The 16,641-nt window shown below is 40.9% G+C and overlaps 1 protein-coding gene across 1 annotated transcript; it reads left to right on the forward strand.

Moving 5' to 3' along the window:
- The first annotated feature begins 1,670 nt into the window (after positions 1-1,670).
- Positions 1,671-11,368, forward strand: LOC109879634 (oocyte zinc finger protein XlCOF6). The gene is made up of 4 exons (XM_020471798.2): positions 1,671-1,967; positions 2,543-2,774; positions 6,975-7,134; positions 7,318-11,368. Exons 1-4 carry the CDS (start codon positions 1,797-1,799, stop codon positions 8,576-8,578), a joined length of 1,824 nt encoding a protein of 607 aa, XP_020327387.1. The 5' UTR covers positions 1,671-1,796; the 3' UTR covers positions 8,579-11,368.
- The last annotated feature ends 5,273 nt before the right edge of the window (positions 11,369-16,641 follow it).

A 16,641-nucleotide genomic window follows, 5' to 3' on the forward strand; every position in this document is an offset into this window, starting at 1 on the left:
CCACTATTGTTCCACTGTATGTGTATGCAGATGTCTGTGAGCTATAACTCTTACCAGTAAGCCTCTGATCATAAATATAGTTCATTATCTGTAGAAGAAGATAAGATAAAAACCAGTGAAACCTATCAGGAGAGGCCCTCCATATTCCATAATCATATTTCACATACCAATGACAGATATCTTCTCCTCTCAATGCAGGGTCTGAGCCTCACACACCCAAACACACTCACATGCGTGCGTGTGCACACACACACACACACACACACACACAGACTCAACCTATCAGCCAGTGATGTTGAAAAAACAATTGCTTGTGGTGCAGCATCTCTTCTTTTCAAACATGTGCATTCTTTGTTTTCTTTTCAGCCAAATTGAATATTGATTCAATCAGAAAACCTACTGCAGCGCCCAAAAGCACCTCATTGATGTACCAGACTGACGTTTTTCTGGAAGTGTGACATAATAACTACGTTATTCCACAAGCAAAACACTCTTCTGAAATGCTGTTTTGTAAAGGTACCCACAAAAAAAAATGAAGTTCATTACAATGAATACTCTGTCCCTGGTAGACCTATTGGGTCGGTTTCCCAGACGCAGAGTAGTCCTGAATTAAAATCAAATATTATATTGAGAACAACTTTTAGTCCTGCTCTGGACTAATCTGTGTCTGGGAAACATACCCATTATGCTCTGGAGACAATCTATCTGCTCTAGAGACAATCTAATCCTGGAATTATTAATAACTGGAAACTGTATGACATATCACTGTTATTAATCACTGAGATTATCATCTGGAGACTGGACTAGAGTAATGATTTAGGCCGCCCCGGGGTCAATGCTAACAGTGGAGAACAGTTGGACACAAAAATAATGCAGTTTACAATATTTTCTATGCTAATTTAAAGCTAGAATCCTTAGTCTCTACATGTATTTTGGGATTTATAAATTAATGATATATTCTATTGTATGATATTTATACAATAGAATATTATATAAATGCTTCATGAGCTTAGCTCATCTCCTGTACCCCAGCAGATCGAACCAAAAAGCTTGTTTCACTCCAATGTTTGTAAACAATGTAAATGTAAACAAACACTATGTTAGCCTCAAAACATGGTTTAAACTATCATTTTGATATCATGGATGGTCAGTTTTTGCAACCATAGCTCGAATTTGAGAGTGGTTACATCTCTCAAGGCCCATATCCCTCAGCTTTATCCAAAACAGAGGCAGGTTGTCCACTTCGTAATTGTTACAATGAAGGACTCTAGTCTTAACTGTGGCAGCATCATAACAAAAGGCCTACGTTTGAAGTATGATAATATAAAGACAACCACATTTATCTGCAGCTGACATCCGGCTTTGGTAACACTGTGAACAACACCATTGTCTTAATTTTTGTCAGCTCACAATATGTGTATTTTTCAATACATCGCGGTATTAGTTTGAAATACTTATGTTTAATTATCTAACAAATTCCACGCCACTGATAGGAGCGCATTGTGTATCCTAATTCTACATACAACATGTTCACCAGGGCTGCAATTATTAGTAATATACGTTTTGCAACGAAAATGAGAGTTTCTACTGGACTAATTCAGGTAGGTCCCTCGCCGTTTCGGTTGGTTCCTAGTGAATACACCCAATGTTACGGGAAAATGGTAGGAACATTTCTTCTCGATTGCGTTTCATTTCGGACAATAATACAGCGTAATGCCGGAAACATTAGACAGCGGAAAAGAAGCAAACTACATATTTTCAAAGTAGGCTATTTCGGAGATAACTTGCTAGCAGTCATGTCGAGCACAGATATATTTCAGACACAGCTATCCCAAATCATGGGGTTATTAGTTGAATCAACAGTTAGCGAGATGGGGCGACTTCTCGACGTGTGTGCTGCTGTTTTGGAGAATAAAGACAATCGTTTCCTGAAGAGAGAAATGGAGCGTGTGAATACAACCAACAAAGTGAGTGAAAAGTGCACCATCAAACCAATTATCTGTGATCAAACCGTAGAGATGGGTAGAAGACTATCCTAGTATGGCAGATATATATATATATATCTGCCATACTAGGGTTTGTGACTGCATGGGCAGCGCCATTGAGAGGCTGGGGCCACAACCCATAGGAAACCCCACGTAGACTACATGGTGGAATAGTTAAATGTCGCTGTCCATGCTAAATCGTCCTTTTGGCTACTAGAGGCCTCTGTCATTCTCTATGGATCAATTTGTTTTATTTTTTACATTTAGCTAGCTAACGTTAACTTATAACAGGGCTCTCTAACCCTGTTCCTGGAGCACTACCGTCCTGTGGGGTTTTCGCTCCAACCTTAATCTAGCGCTCATGATTCTCAAGTGAGTTTCAACTGGGGTTGAAACGAAAACCTACATGAGGGTAAGTCTCCAGGAACAGAGTTGGATAGCCCAGGAATATATTTATTCAGATGTGTTAGAAACGAGGCAGGCAGTGAGTGTGTATTTTGAATGGTCAGTGACGGTGTCAGTAATTCAGTCAATTGTTGTTATTATTAATCTTTCAGATAAAGTTTGCGTCATTCATGGAAGTGTTGAGTAAAAGCTCGATGGAGAAAATATCATTACTAATGACTGTGGACGAGATGGAGGTGACAGCGGTGGAGAAGACTGGTGGAGAAGGCACAAGTGGTGGAGAAGCAGTAAACTTGCTTAACCCAGAAGTAAAATCACATGTATTTATAATCTGTCCAGGAGATATTAGAGAAGCAGTTGCGACTCAAAAAGGAGCCGTAAAAGGTGAGTCATTTGTAGTTGTTTTTACATTGATTGTTCATTTATGGTTGTGGATGTTCCCATAAGAGAGAGTTAAAGGACACAACATTGTATCTGTCCCATTACAGAGTCTGTGAGAGCATGGGGAAGCGAATAGAGAATGATAGAGAGATCGCTTTGCCTTCAGAAAGTATTCACACTTATTGACCTTAGCCACATTTTATTGTTACAGCCTGAATTTAAAGATGCTCTGTGAAGGAACCCCTCCACCATTTGCTGTTTGCTAAAATTAGAATAGTTTGCTTTTTTTCAGTTTGTGACAAAAATAAGCAAGTATAGTGTAAAGAATCATTGTACCACTAAAATATTGTATTTGCCGAAAGTATGAAGCAAAAACTGAACATAAGGTAAGCATAGAACTAGTGCGCATAGAACATATTTACCGATCTTAGACTTGCTTTAAATGAGTGTTGGTACCATGTTTCATGAATTGAAATAAAAGATCCCAGACATTTTCCATACGCACAAAAAGCTTATTGTTCTCAAATGTTGTAAACAAATTAGTTTACATCCCTAATAGTGAGCATTTCTCTTTTGTCAAGATAATCCATCCACCTGACAGTTGTGGCATATCAAGAAGCTGATTACACAGTATGACCATTACACAGGTGCACCTTGTGCCGAGGACAATAAAAGGCCACTCTAAAATGTGCAGTTTTGTCACACAACACAATGCCACAGATGTCTCAAGTTTTGAGGGAGCGTGCAATTGGCATGCTGACTGCAGGAATGTCCACCAGAGCTATTGTCAGGGAATTGAATGTTAATTTCTCTACCATAAGCCACCTCCAATGTCATTTTGGAGAATTTGGCAGTACGTCCAGCCGGCCTTACAACCGCAGATCACATTTATGGAGTCATGTGGGTGATTGGTTTACTGATGTCAACCTTGTGAAAATAGTGTCCCATGGTGGGGTTATGGTATGGGCAGGCATAAGCTACGGACAGCTAACACTTGCATTTTATCGATGGCAATTTGAATGCACAGAGAGACAGTGACAAGATCCTGAGGCCCATTGTCGTGCCATTCATCCGCTGCCATCACCTCATATCTCAGCATGATAGTTCACGGCCTCATGTCGCAAGGATCTGTACACAATTCCTGGTAGCTGAAAATGTCCCAGTTCTTCCATGACCTGCATACTCACCAGACATGCCACCCGTTGAGCATGTTTGGGATGCTCTGGATCGACGTGCACGACAGTGTGTTTCAGTTCCCTCCAATATCCAACAAATAGTTATACCCTTCAGTTGATTGGACTTGAAAAGGTACTATTTCTATAAGATCCCACAGTTGCAGTGGTGTGAAGTACTTAAGTAAAAATACTTTAAAGTACTACTTATTAAGAAGTTTTTTTGTACTTTATTTATATCTATGACAACTTTTACTTCACTACATTCATGCAGATAATAATGTACTTTTTACTCCATACATTTTCCCCTGACACCTAAAAGTACTTGTTACATTTGAATGCTTAGCAGGACAGAAAATGGTCCAATTCACACACTTATGGAGAGAACATCCCTGGTCATCCCTACTGCCGCTGATCTGATAGACTGACTAAACACAAATGCTTAATTTGTAAATGATGTCTGAGTGTTAGTGTATCATTGGCTATCCGTCAAATAAAATAAAAAAATGTAAGGAATTTAAAAACTTTTGATACTTAAGTATACTAACTTAATAAAAAATTAATCAAGTAAAAGTGATCTTTAATTTCACGTAAAACACATTACTGAGTTCCACATTTTTCAAGCATAGTGGTGTTTTCGTAGTTTTTTTTTAATGTGTGCTTGTAATTGTTAAGGACTGGGGAGTTAAGAGAGAGAGAGAAAATGAATGGAATACAGCCCAACCCTAGTGCACACTGACACCTAGATTGTGTTGTTTTAAACGGGTATAAAGCCAAGGTTGGTGATTTTTCCTGGAACCTGCCGTTATGGAATGTTTGTTCACGAGTATAATTCATTGGCTGATCCCTCCTGATGACCCGAATGGAATCGTGATCCTTCCTTAACCATAGGAAGTCCCACCCAGTTGACTACTTTAAAATGGTGGAAGCCTTTAATGGCAGTGTCCATGCCAAAACCAGGTTTTTATCCATTTAGAGTCGTCTATTTAACTCTATGGATGTTCCAAGTACAGTTTCCTATTCCTGTGTAACATCAATTATATTACAACATTGTGTACATATTTTTGTTTGATACAGTTAAGTAATTTGTGACCGAACGGCTTATGTAGTAAAATTTGTAATTGTGTTTTTAATTTTTTTTACATTGTAGAAAAGTAGAGACTCAGAGCTAGAAAATGGTATATCATAGTAGAGACTCAGAGCTAGAAAATGGCATATCAGACACTACAGTTGAGGAACAATGGGAAAGTAATTCTGCTTTGAAAGTTGATAAACTTGTAACTCCACTTTTGAGAAAATGGCCCTTGAATGTTTTAGTAAACCTACTGAGAGCTCTTCTTTGTTTACACCCATTCAGCATTGTTCACACCCTCTTAAGCTTTAGCCCCACCCATCTCTTTAAGGATTCACATGTGAGGCCATGTACTAAACAACCAAAGATTAAGACTGAAGGCTGTCTATTGACAGTTGTAGCAGTGACATAATGAATATTCTATTGTTGTCTGAAATCAAACTTGTCGTTATGCATAAGTATAAACACAAAAACTACAGGCTGCATGACATCACCTGCCTGGTGATCCAAAATAGCATAACTAGTGTATTTTAACACAAATAAACCACCCATTTAAAAATTCAGTATATGTCACTCTATCAAACCAGGCAACATTCTAAACAATATTTTGGTTAGTTTCTAGCTTGTTAGTTAGATGGCTAGCCAGATCAAACAATGACCATATCATATAGCTGACAACATCTTCACTTCACTAGCTCGTGTCTTCATTATTACAGGAAAATAAACTTGTTAATGGTGAGCCAATTACAGAACATAGCTTACGTTTCTGAGTGCGACGAAATAAAAGCAAAGCGTTCTACTGGAGAATTTTAGAACTTGGACACAGGCCAATGAGACAAACGTTATAGCCTCATTTGACTTTGGTGCAGATCATGTTCTACACATTACCGTCTCTGGTAAACACATGCTATATCAAATAAAAGTTTATTTGTCACTTGTACAGGATATAGAAGGTGTAGTGAAATGATTACTTGCATGGTGGAGTCTTTTTTTGTTGTTGTTTGTTTAGACATGTCGCTAGCTAGCTAAACAATGAACCATAATCCCAACTCGTGACGTTGCTACCCTGCATGAATCTGCGGGTATCTAACCAACAAAGTTCAATATTAGCTAGCTAGCTAACATTAGGCTATAACTAGCTATGCAAATGGCTCTTAGATATGTGTATAATCGTGTAGTAATATTATTTGTAACGTTAGCTAGCTAACGGTACACTTTAACTTGAAATGAAAACCACTTTGTGACAAAGATAAAGCATATCTGAAAATGTAGCTAGCTAGACTATCTTACCCCCGTATACATGGATGGAAACTTCTCCCTCTCTGTCACAATGTTTGAAGATGTAATCCAGAGACAGGTTATACAACAGCATTCTGTGTGTTCTCTTTTTGACTCCGTCTGCATATTTGCAATCAAACGTCAGAATTTTCTGCATCTCCATAGCTATCATACTCCTAATTCCACTGATTTCAAAACTCGGTCCTCCAGAAAGTGAAGAGCAACACTTTTGTAGTTCTACTACGTGATATATATATTTTTAAAGCTGCGCACGAAAGGAGTACCTACACATATTGACCAGCTCATGTTATAGACACAAGTGTGCTACATGGCAGACCAATCAGAACTCATCTCACGGCATGTCCAGCCCATCCATTATCTCAGCCAAGTATTGCTAGCGGGAAGGTTCCCCTCTTTTTCTGTGACTAAACCATCTAGGCTTCTAATATAACAATTGTATTTACAGATGGCATACAAGTTTGTTACTAAGGCAAATGAAAGTTAATATATTCCAGAAATATTCAGAACACATTTTTGATTAAAAAATAACATTTATTTGCATTCAAATGCCTCTCCTGTGAAGTAGTGACGCGAGCCATATGCCTAGTTTCCTGAAACCAGTTACATCTCAGATTTTTCTTCCGCACAGCAACAACCACAATGATCTTCTCTGTTTTACAGACGAGGGATCTTCTGAGTCTGATAGTCAGGAGGATTACCCTGGCCTTGCCCCCTTGCCCTCACCTTCATCAGACGAGGAATGGCTCCCTGAGGTTGATCCCAGCCAGGGTGATGACCTTGACCCTCAGGCACCATCTGCATCTAGGTTGAAGATACCCAGGTTAGGACAACCCTAATAATTCCGTATGGTAGTTTTTGAAAATAAACACATTAAGCGCTGTTGCTAACTAGCATAGCTCCCTTTTTTTGATAAAAAAAGAAAAAAAGAATTCTTCCTCTTTAATGCAAAGAGTTATGGGATATTAGAATCCTCTTGTCTTAACCTTTTTTCTCTTCAACCTAGATCTGCTTCGGACCCAGACAAACAAGACGCAGGTAGGGATGGAGATGATCAAGATGTCCAATGTGGAGATTCTGCAGACGCCGCCCTCATCTGTTCCCACTGTGGCAAATGTTTCAAGGAGAAATGGTATCTGACGAGACACCTTCAGTCCCATACAAAATCTTACAGATGCTCTCATTGTGCGAAAGGTTTTAATCTGGAGAAACAGATGGCAAAACATTCCATTAAACACCAGGAGAACACGTTCAGTTGTACCGATTGCGACTCGGTGTTTCGCCAGAAATGTACTTTACAGTCGCACAAGAAACGTCACAAAACAGAGAAAACGGTCACGTGCGCTGTTTGTGAAAAGAAGTTTGTAGGGGAAAGGCACAAGTGCATTGTAAAGCAGAGGACATTCAGCTGCTCTTCCTGCCCAAAGGTCTTAAAGACCAGAGAAGGATTGTCTTATCATCAGGGAACACACTCCGGAGAGAGGAAGTATTGCTGTGAGACATGCGGCAAAACGTTCTTCACCGGCGTGTCCTTAAAAACCCATATGATGACTCATAAAGAGAAGGATCATAGCTGTACTGTATGTGGCCAACCGTTCAACAATGGACACGCTCTCAGAAAGCACATGGTAGCCAGCCACCCTGGAGAAACGCCAGAGAAACGCTTCGTCTGCGACGTGTGTGGCAAATGTTTCGCCAAAAGAGACCATCTGTATAAACACATGAGGAGACACAAGGAAGAAAAACCCTTTTCTTGTGACGTTTGTGGCAAGAAGTTTCATTCTTCGGGTAATTGCAAAAGACACGAGATAACGCACACAGGTGAGAAACTATATCACTGTGACCTTTGTGGGAAAAGTTTTACCCAGTCCGGAACCCTAACCATACATAAACTAAACACGCACACAGACGGCGAAGAAAAGCCTTCTTTCAAGTGTGAGATTTGTGGGGAAGTTTTTCCAAGACGTTATACCCTAAAAAATCATATGGTCACTCACACGGGGAAGAAACCATGTCAATGTAGTGTTTGTGGGAAAGGTTTCTTTAGCAATCCTACTCTTAAAGCTCACATGCTCATTCACACAGGGGAGAAACCGTTTGAGTGTGATCAATGTGGGAAAAGGTTCACCCAGTCAAGTCATCTAAAATATCACGAGCGACATGTGCACACGGGTGTCAAACCATTCGTGTGTGACATCTGTGGGAAGGCCTATGCAAATAGACAGAATCTGAAACTCCACAAGTGCAGTGCTTCTGCTAAACAGTAGTCTGCGCAGTGCTTATGCTAAACGGTAGTCTGCGCAGTGCTTATGCTAAACGGTGTCTGTGCAGTGCTTATGCTAAACGGTAGTCTGTGCAGTGCTTATGCTAAACGGTAGTAATCTAGCGTCACAACTAGATAATTGTCACCCTGTCAATGAGCAATATTCACTGCTCAAAAAAATAAAGGGAACACTAAAATAACACATCCTAGATCTGAATGAATGAAATATTCTTATTGAATACTTTTTTCATTGCATAGTTGAATGTGCTGACAACAAAATCACACAAATTATCAATGGAAATCAAATTTATCAACCCATGGAAGTCTGGATTTGGATTCACACTCAAATTTAAAGTGGAAAACCACACTACAGGCTGATCCAACTTTGATGTAAACAAGTGAAAATGAGGCTCAGTAGTGTGTGTGTGGCCTCCACGTGCCTGTATGACCTCCCTACAACGCCTGGGCATGCTCCTGATGAGGTGGCAGATGGTCTCCTGAGGGATCTCCTCCCAGACCTAGAAGCATCCGCCAACTCCTGGACAGTCTGTGGTGCAACGTGGCGTTGGTGGATGGAGCGAAACATGATGTCCCAGATGTGCTCAATTGGATTCAGGTCTGGGGAACGGGAGGACCAGTCCATAGCATCAATGCCTTCCTCTTGCAGGAACTGCTGACACACTCCAGCCACATGAGGTCTAGCATTGTCTTGCATTAGGAGGAACCCAGGGCCAACCGCACCAGCATATGGTCTCACAAGGGGTCTGAGGATCTCATCTCGGTACCTAATGGCAGTCAGGCTACCTCTGGCGAGCATATGGAGGGCTGTGCGGCCCCCCAAAGAAATGCCACCCCACACCATTACTGACCCACCGCCAAACCGGTCATCCTGGAGGATGTTGCAGGCAGCAGAACGTTCTCCACGGCGTCTCCAGACTCTGTCACATGCTCAGTGTGAACCTGCTTTCATCTGTGAAGAGCACAGGGCACCAGTGGCGAATTTGCCAATCTTGATGTTCTCTGGCAAATGCCAAACGTCCTGCACGGTGTTGGGCTGTAAGCACAACCCCCACCTGTGGACGTCGGGCCCTCATACCACCCTCATGGAGTCTGTTTCTGACCGTTTGAGCAGACATATGCACATTTGTGGCCTGCTGGAGGTCATTTTGCAGGGCTCTGGTAGTGCTCCTCCTTGCACAAAGGCGGAGGTAGCGGTCCTGCTGCTGGGTTGTTGCCCTCCTACGGCCTCCTCCACATCTCCTGATGTACTGGCCTGTCTCCTGGTAGCGCCTCCATGCTCTGGACACTACGCTGACAGACACAGCAAACCTTCTTGCCACAGCTCGCATTGATGTTCCATCCTGGATGAGCTGCACTACCTGAGCCACTTGTGTGGGTTGTAGACTCTGTCTCATGCTACCACTAGAGTGAAAGCACCGCCAGCATTCAAAAGTGACCAAAACATCAGCCAGGAAGCATAGGAACTGAGAAGTGGTCTGTGGTCCCCACCTGCAGAACCACTCCTTTATTGGTGGTGTCTTGCTAATTGCCTATCATTTCCACCTGTTGTCTATTCCATTTGCACAACAGCATGTGAAATGTATTGTCAATCAGTGTTGCTTCCTAAGTGGACAGTTTGATTTGACAGAAGTGTGATTGACTTGGAGTCACATTGTGTTGTTTAAGTGTTTCCTTTATATTTTTGAGCAGTGTATATATATATATATATATGTGTGTTTTTGAATGGACCCATTCCATGCACCTCCATGTGAAGGGGAAAATACAACAAAAAAACTAACCAGGTTTCCATCCAACCTTTTAATGCCGGTAAATTGCATAAAGTGCACGGTGACGAGCTTGATGCTCCTTTCCAATAAATATTGAGGGTCTTATTCTGGTGACATGATGATCGATGCTTGGCTGTCGTTTTGACAAATAAAAAATTATCTCACTCTTTCGTCCATAATAATGTCATCATGTAGACGATACCCGCACTGTATCTGGGAGCTGGAGGCTAGTGCAGACGTGCCAAGACCAGAATGGGCACATTCACTATAGTCGAGAGAGTTGAAAAGAAGATGGAATCCCATTTAACTTGTTTTTTTAATTTTTTTTATTTTTTATTAGTTAACGTTACATTGGAATTGAAGCGGAATAGTTATTATGCTCACTGTGTCCATCATGCACATCCTTTTATTCTCAACAAGTCAATTTATAGAAACTCATCCCAGGTAGTAAAAATATGAAGATTGTTTTTATGCAGATTTTTTTTGAATATTCGTATTTAAATTCTGTCTCCAATTGGATGGAAACCTTGCTATTTTAAGGGAAATAATCTGTGTACATAAAAAAAAAATAAAAAAATCTTGCTTTGAGTGTCTATTGTCACGATTGGACTCCATTCTGTGTCGGGTTGATAGTCGTTTAGCACCAGACAGAGCCGTGCAGTGGCTAGCTCCCATCACAATTTCCTTGTGAATGTATTGATCCTGCTGCTTCTAATTGGAGACCTTCATATTGTTAGGAGTCTGTTGATTGATCGTCTACTCATTATCAATCAATAGATGAGCTCATTTTCCAATGTCATCCGGTCACCAGGTCTTTATGATAAATTAAAAATAAAAAATATTTTAAAAATATTTGACCTTTTTACTTTTATCTAGATGAGATCAATGTTTTTATTTGATTTTTGTTGTTGAAATCAAATGACAGAATTTGTGATTTTTACCCGTAGCATAGTTGCTTCTGCTTTAAATGCAAATATTCTGTATTTAAATAAATGAACAAATTAGCATCTGTGTATTTTGTTCTTGTGTCTCTTCTCCAAGCCACTCTGTATTAAAATCACCATCAGCATGTCTGAGCTCTCTGGCAGCATATTATTTTAGTGATTGAGCAGCCTCTTATCCAGGGTGACATAGTGCATTCATCTTAATAATGTAGGTGGGACAAACACATGTCAGTCATAAACCATGTTTCCATCCACAGTTATGTGATTATAGTAATATGTTTTTAAAAAAAAATATATATATATATATATATACAAAAATCACAACAGATGATGGAAACAGGAAGCTTTGGTACAATTTTATGAATGCTGACAGATGAGTTGTCCAGTTTGACATGGTGGGATCTTTTTGTAACCAGGTTATCATCTAACATTTATTTTGCGAGTAAAGGAAGTCCGGTAAGCATGTCACCATCCAATGATTTACAGTGACTTCAGAAAGTATTCAAACCCTTTTTTCCACATTGTTACAGCCGGAATTCAAAATGTATTTAAACAAGAATTCTTGTCCATCTACACACAATTCCCCATAATGATGAGGGGAAAAATGTTTTTTAGGAATTTTTGCAAATGTATAGGAAATGAAATACAGAAATACACTATATATACAAAGTATGTGGATTTGGCTATTTTAGCCACACCTGTTTCAGGCAGGTGTATAGAATCAAGGAGCACACCGCCATGCAATCTCCATAGACAAACATTGGCAGTAGAATGGCCTGTACTGAAGAGCTCAGTGACTTTCAACGTGGCACCGTCATAGGATGGCACCTTTCCAACAAGTCAGTTGGTCAAATGTCTATCCTTGCTAGAGCTGCCCCGGTCAACTAAGTGCTGTTATTGTGAAGTGAAAACATCTAGGAGCTACAACAGCTCAGCTGCGTAGTGGTAGGCCACACAAGCTCACAGAACTAATGTCAGTTCCATTGTGGACATTTCCCTGAAATTAGATGTTGGCCTACCACGGCTAAGGGCTGCGTCCTAAGAACAGCCATTGGCCGTAGTATATTGGCCATATACCACACCACCTCTGGTCTTTTATTGCTTACTTATAGCCGTCAAAACAAGTTAAATTCAACATCTATTGATCGAAAATGATCTGGGAAGTTTAAGGGCAAATTATTTTATCTTGAGACATGCAGTGCATTTGGGAAGTTTAATAAGGGCAAATGATTTTCTCTTGAGACATGCAGTGCATTCAGAAAGTATTTGGGAAGTTTAATAAGGGCAAATGATTTTCTCTTGAGACATGCAGTGCATTCAGAAAGTATTCAAACCCTTTTTGACTTTTCTGTGTTATGTTATGCAATGTTTCATCGTGCTCATGCGCACCATCTAGTGCTCGTTCGACTTTTGAATCGGATTTGACACCATATTAAATCAAATCTAATTGTATTGGTCACATACACATATTTAGCAGATGTTATTGCAGGTGTAGCTAAATGCTTGTGTTCCTAGCGCCAACGGGTGCAGTAATATCTAACAATTCACAACAATACACACTAATCTAAAGTAAAAGAATGGAATTAAGAAATATATAAATATTGGGATGAGCGATGTTGGAGTGCCATTACCTAAATATAGTATATACATATGAAATTAGTAAAAGAGTATGTAAACATTAAAGTGCCCAGTGATTCCATGTCTATGTACAGTTGAAGTCGGAAGTTTACATACACCTTAGCCAAATACATTTAAACACAGTTTTTCACAATTCCTGACGTTTAATCCTCGTAAAAATCCCCAGTTTTCGGTCAGTTAGGATCACCACTTTATTTTAATAATGTGAAATGTCAGAATAATAGTTGAATGATTTATTTCAGCTTTTATTTCTTTCATCACATTCCCAGTAGGTCAGAAGTTTACATACACGCAATTAGTATTTGGTAGCATTGCCTTTAAATTGTTTAACTTGGGTCAAACGTTTCAGGTAGTCTTCCACAAGCTTCCCACAATAAGTTGGGTGAATTTTGGCCCATTCCTCCAGAGAGCTGGTGTAACTAGGTCAGGTTTGTAGGCCTCCTTGCTCGCACACGCTTTTTCAGTTCTGCCTACACATTTTCTATAGGATGGAGGTCAGGGCTTTGTGATGGCCACTCCAATACCTTGACTTTGTTGCCCTTAAGCCAGTTTGCCACAACTTTGGAAGTATGCTTGGGGTTATTGTCCATTTGGAAGACCCATTTGCGACCAAGCTTTAACTTCCTGATGTCTTGAGATGTCTCTTCAATATATCCACACAATTTTCCTTCCTTGTGATGCCATCTATTTTGTGAAGTGCACCAGTCCCTCCTGCAGCAAAGCACGCCCACAACATGATGCTGCCACCCCCGTGCCTCACGGTTGGGATGGTGTTCTTCGGCTTGCAAGCCTCTCCCTTTTTCCTCCAAACATAACAATGGCCATTATAGCCAAACAGTTCTAATTTTGTTTCATCAGACCAGAGGACATTTCTCAAAAAAGTACGATCTTTGTCCCCGTGTGCAGTTGCAAGCCGTAGTCTGGCTTTTTTATGGCGTCTTTGGAGCAGTGGCTTCTTCCTTGCTGAGCGGCCTTTCAGGTTATGTCGTAATAGGACTCGTTTTACTGTGGATATAGATACTTTTGTACCCGTTTCCTCCAGCATCTTCACAAGGTCCTTTGCTGTTGTCCTTTGCTGTTGTTTTCGCACCAAAGTACGTTCATCTCTAGGAGACAGAACACTTCTCCTTCCTGAGCGGTATGATGGCTGCATGGTCCCATGGTGTTTATACTTGCGTACTATTGTTTGTACTGATGAACGTGGTACCTTCAGGCGTTTGGAAATTGCTCCCAAGGATGAACCAGACTTGCGGAGGCCTACAATTGTTTTTCTGAGGTCTTGGCTGATTTATTTGGATTTTTGCCCTGATGTCAAGCAAAGAGGCACTCAGTTTGAAGGTAGGCCTTGAAATACACCCACAGGTACACCTCCAATTGACTCAAATTATGTCAATTAGCTTATCAGAAGATTCAAAAGCCATGACATTTTCTGGAATTTTCCAAGCTGTTTAAAGGGACAGTCAATTTAGTGTATGTAAACTTCTGACCCACTGGAATTGTGATACAGTGAATTATAAGTGAAATAATCTGTCTGTAAACAATTGTTGGAAAAATGACTTGTGTCATGCACACAGTAGATGTCCTAGCCGACTTGCCAAAATTATAGTTTGTTAACAAGAAATTTGTGGAGTGGTTGAAAAGCTAGTTTTAGTTACTCCAACCTAAGTGTATGTAAACTTCCGACATCAACTGTACATAGGGCAGCAGCCTCTAAGGTGCAGGGCTGAGTAACCGGGTGGAAGCCAGCTAGTTATGACTATTTAACAGCCTGATGGCCTTGAGATAGAAGCTGTTTTTCAGTCTCTCTGTCCCAGCTTTGATGCACCTGTACTGACCTTTCCTGGATGATAGCTCGGGTGGTTGATGTCCTTGATGATCTTTTTGGCTTTCCTGTGACATCGGGTGCTGTATGTTTCCTGGAGGACAGGTAGTGTGCACCCGGTGATGCGTTGGGCAGACCGCACCACCTTCTGGAGAGCCCTGCGGTTGCTGGAGGTGCAGTTGCCAAACCAGGAGGTGATACAACCCGACAGGATGTTCTCAATTGTGCATCTGTAAAAGTTTGAGGGTCTTAGGGGCCAAGCCAAATTTCTTCAGCCTCCTGAGGTTGAAGAGGTGCTGTTGCGCCACCTTCACCACACTGTCTATGTCAGTGGACCATGTCAGTGATGTGTACGCTGAGGAACATTTTCACCTTCTCCACTGCGGTCCCATGGATGTGCTCCCTCTGCTGTCTGAAGTACACAATCGGCTTCTTTGTTTTGTTGACGTTGAGGGAGAAGTTATTTTCCTGGCACCAGTCCGCCAGGGAGCTCACCTCCCTGTAAACTGGTAATCAGGCCTACTCCTATTGTCTGCAAACTTCATGATTGAGTTGGAGGTGTGCGTGGCCATGCAGTCATGGGTGAACGCAGAGTACAGGAGGGGGCGGAGCACGCACCCTTGTAGGGCCCCTGTGTTGCGCATCTACGTAATGGTGTCGTGTCCTACCTTCACCACCTGGGTGCGGCCCGTCAGGAAGTCCAGGACCCAGTTGCACAGGGTGGGGTTCAGACCCAAGGCCCCGAGTTTAATGATGAGCTTGGAGGGTACTATGGTGTTGAAGGCTGAGCTATAGTCAAAGGAACAGCATTCTGACATAGGTATTTCTTCTTGTCCAGATGGAATAGGAGAGTGTGCAGTGTGATGGCGATTGCATCTTCAATGGATGGGGTGGTATGCAAATTAAAGTAGGTCTAGGGTGTCAGGTAATGTGAGTGATGATGTAGTGAGCTCCAGCTAACAGATAGCAGATACAGTGCTGGTGCAGACTACTACTACATCATGAGATTATGGACAAAGGAGACAGATTATTTTTATTAGTCAAACGGCAGCCAAGCATCGATCATCATGTCACCATGAGTAAGATCCTTGATATTCCATTGGAAAGGAGTCATTGATTAATTTTTTGAGGTATTTGAGTTGTTAGAAACATTAATACTTAAATACATTTCATCAATCTTACATGATTTCTAATTATTATTTCTTAATTCAATCGTGTTTGAGTAACACAAGCAAATATGTAATAATCATTTCAAGTAAAAAATCATCTGTTTCCATTAGGTGTAGCCTAACTACTGTCCAACATCGAATTAAGTATATATTATTTGCACTTTTACCACTCTGAAATTCACAATTGATTTCATCTCTAGCCTAATAAACTGCATGGTTTCCTGAGTCATAGTGGGAGGACCACTCATCATATCCTCATCTGACTCCAAGGGTTTTCGTGAATTCATTCTGGCTATCTACTCCGATTTCAGAGCACTCTCGTCTGAGTGTGCCAGACTGCAGAATAACTGATGAATTTACAAACGCTCAACACCTGTTGAATATGGCTGGTGTCAGTAAACTTTGGCAAAAAAGCCAACACCATTTATTGCATAATTAATTTTATGGACACAAAAAGATCCCACCATGTAGGGTCTGTTCCTAAATTAAATCTGGAGTGCCAGAGTGCCATCTGGCTGTAAATTCAGCATGGTCATATTGTCCATTCATAAATTCTTGGACCCTTCAGAGGGCACACTGGATTCTCTGGCTGAAGAGTAGGGTTGATCCGAGCATTCTGACCTCACAACTGCGGTCAAGTACCCAGGCTGACGGGCTAACTTGCTAGCTACTTACAGACACAAATGACTCTGACCATTTTACTCGCC

Source organism: Oncorhynchus kisutch, linkage group LG21, assembly GCF_002021735.2.
Source record: "Oncorhynchus kisutch isolate 150728-3 linkage group LG21, Okis_V2, whole genome shotgun sequence".
In the NCBI taxonomy this organism is placed as follows: Eukaryota; Metazoa; Chordata; class Actinopteri; order Salmoniformes; family Salmonidae; genus Oncorhynchus; species Oncorhynchus kisutch.

What these genes read in the sequence shown, in the direction of transcription:
- LOC109879634 (XM_020471798.2), top strand. Translation starts at nt 1,797, where the DNA reads ATGTCGAGCACAGATATATTTCAGACACAGCTATCCCAAATCATGGGG. An exon ending in TCAAAAAGGAGCCGTAAAAG is followed by an intron (nt 2,775 to 6,974) that starts GTGAGTCATTTG and finishes TCTGTTTTACAG; the next exon opens with ACGAGGGATCTTCTGAGTCT. An exon ending in TCTAGGTTGAAGATACCCAG is followed by an intron (nt 7,135 to 7,317) that starts GTTAGGACAACC and finishes TCTTCAACCTAG; the next exon opens with ATCTGCTTCGGACCCAGACA.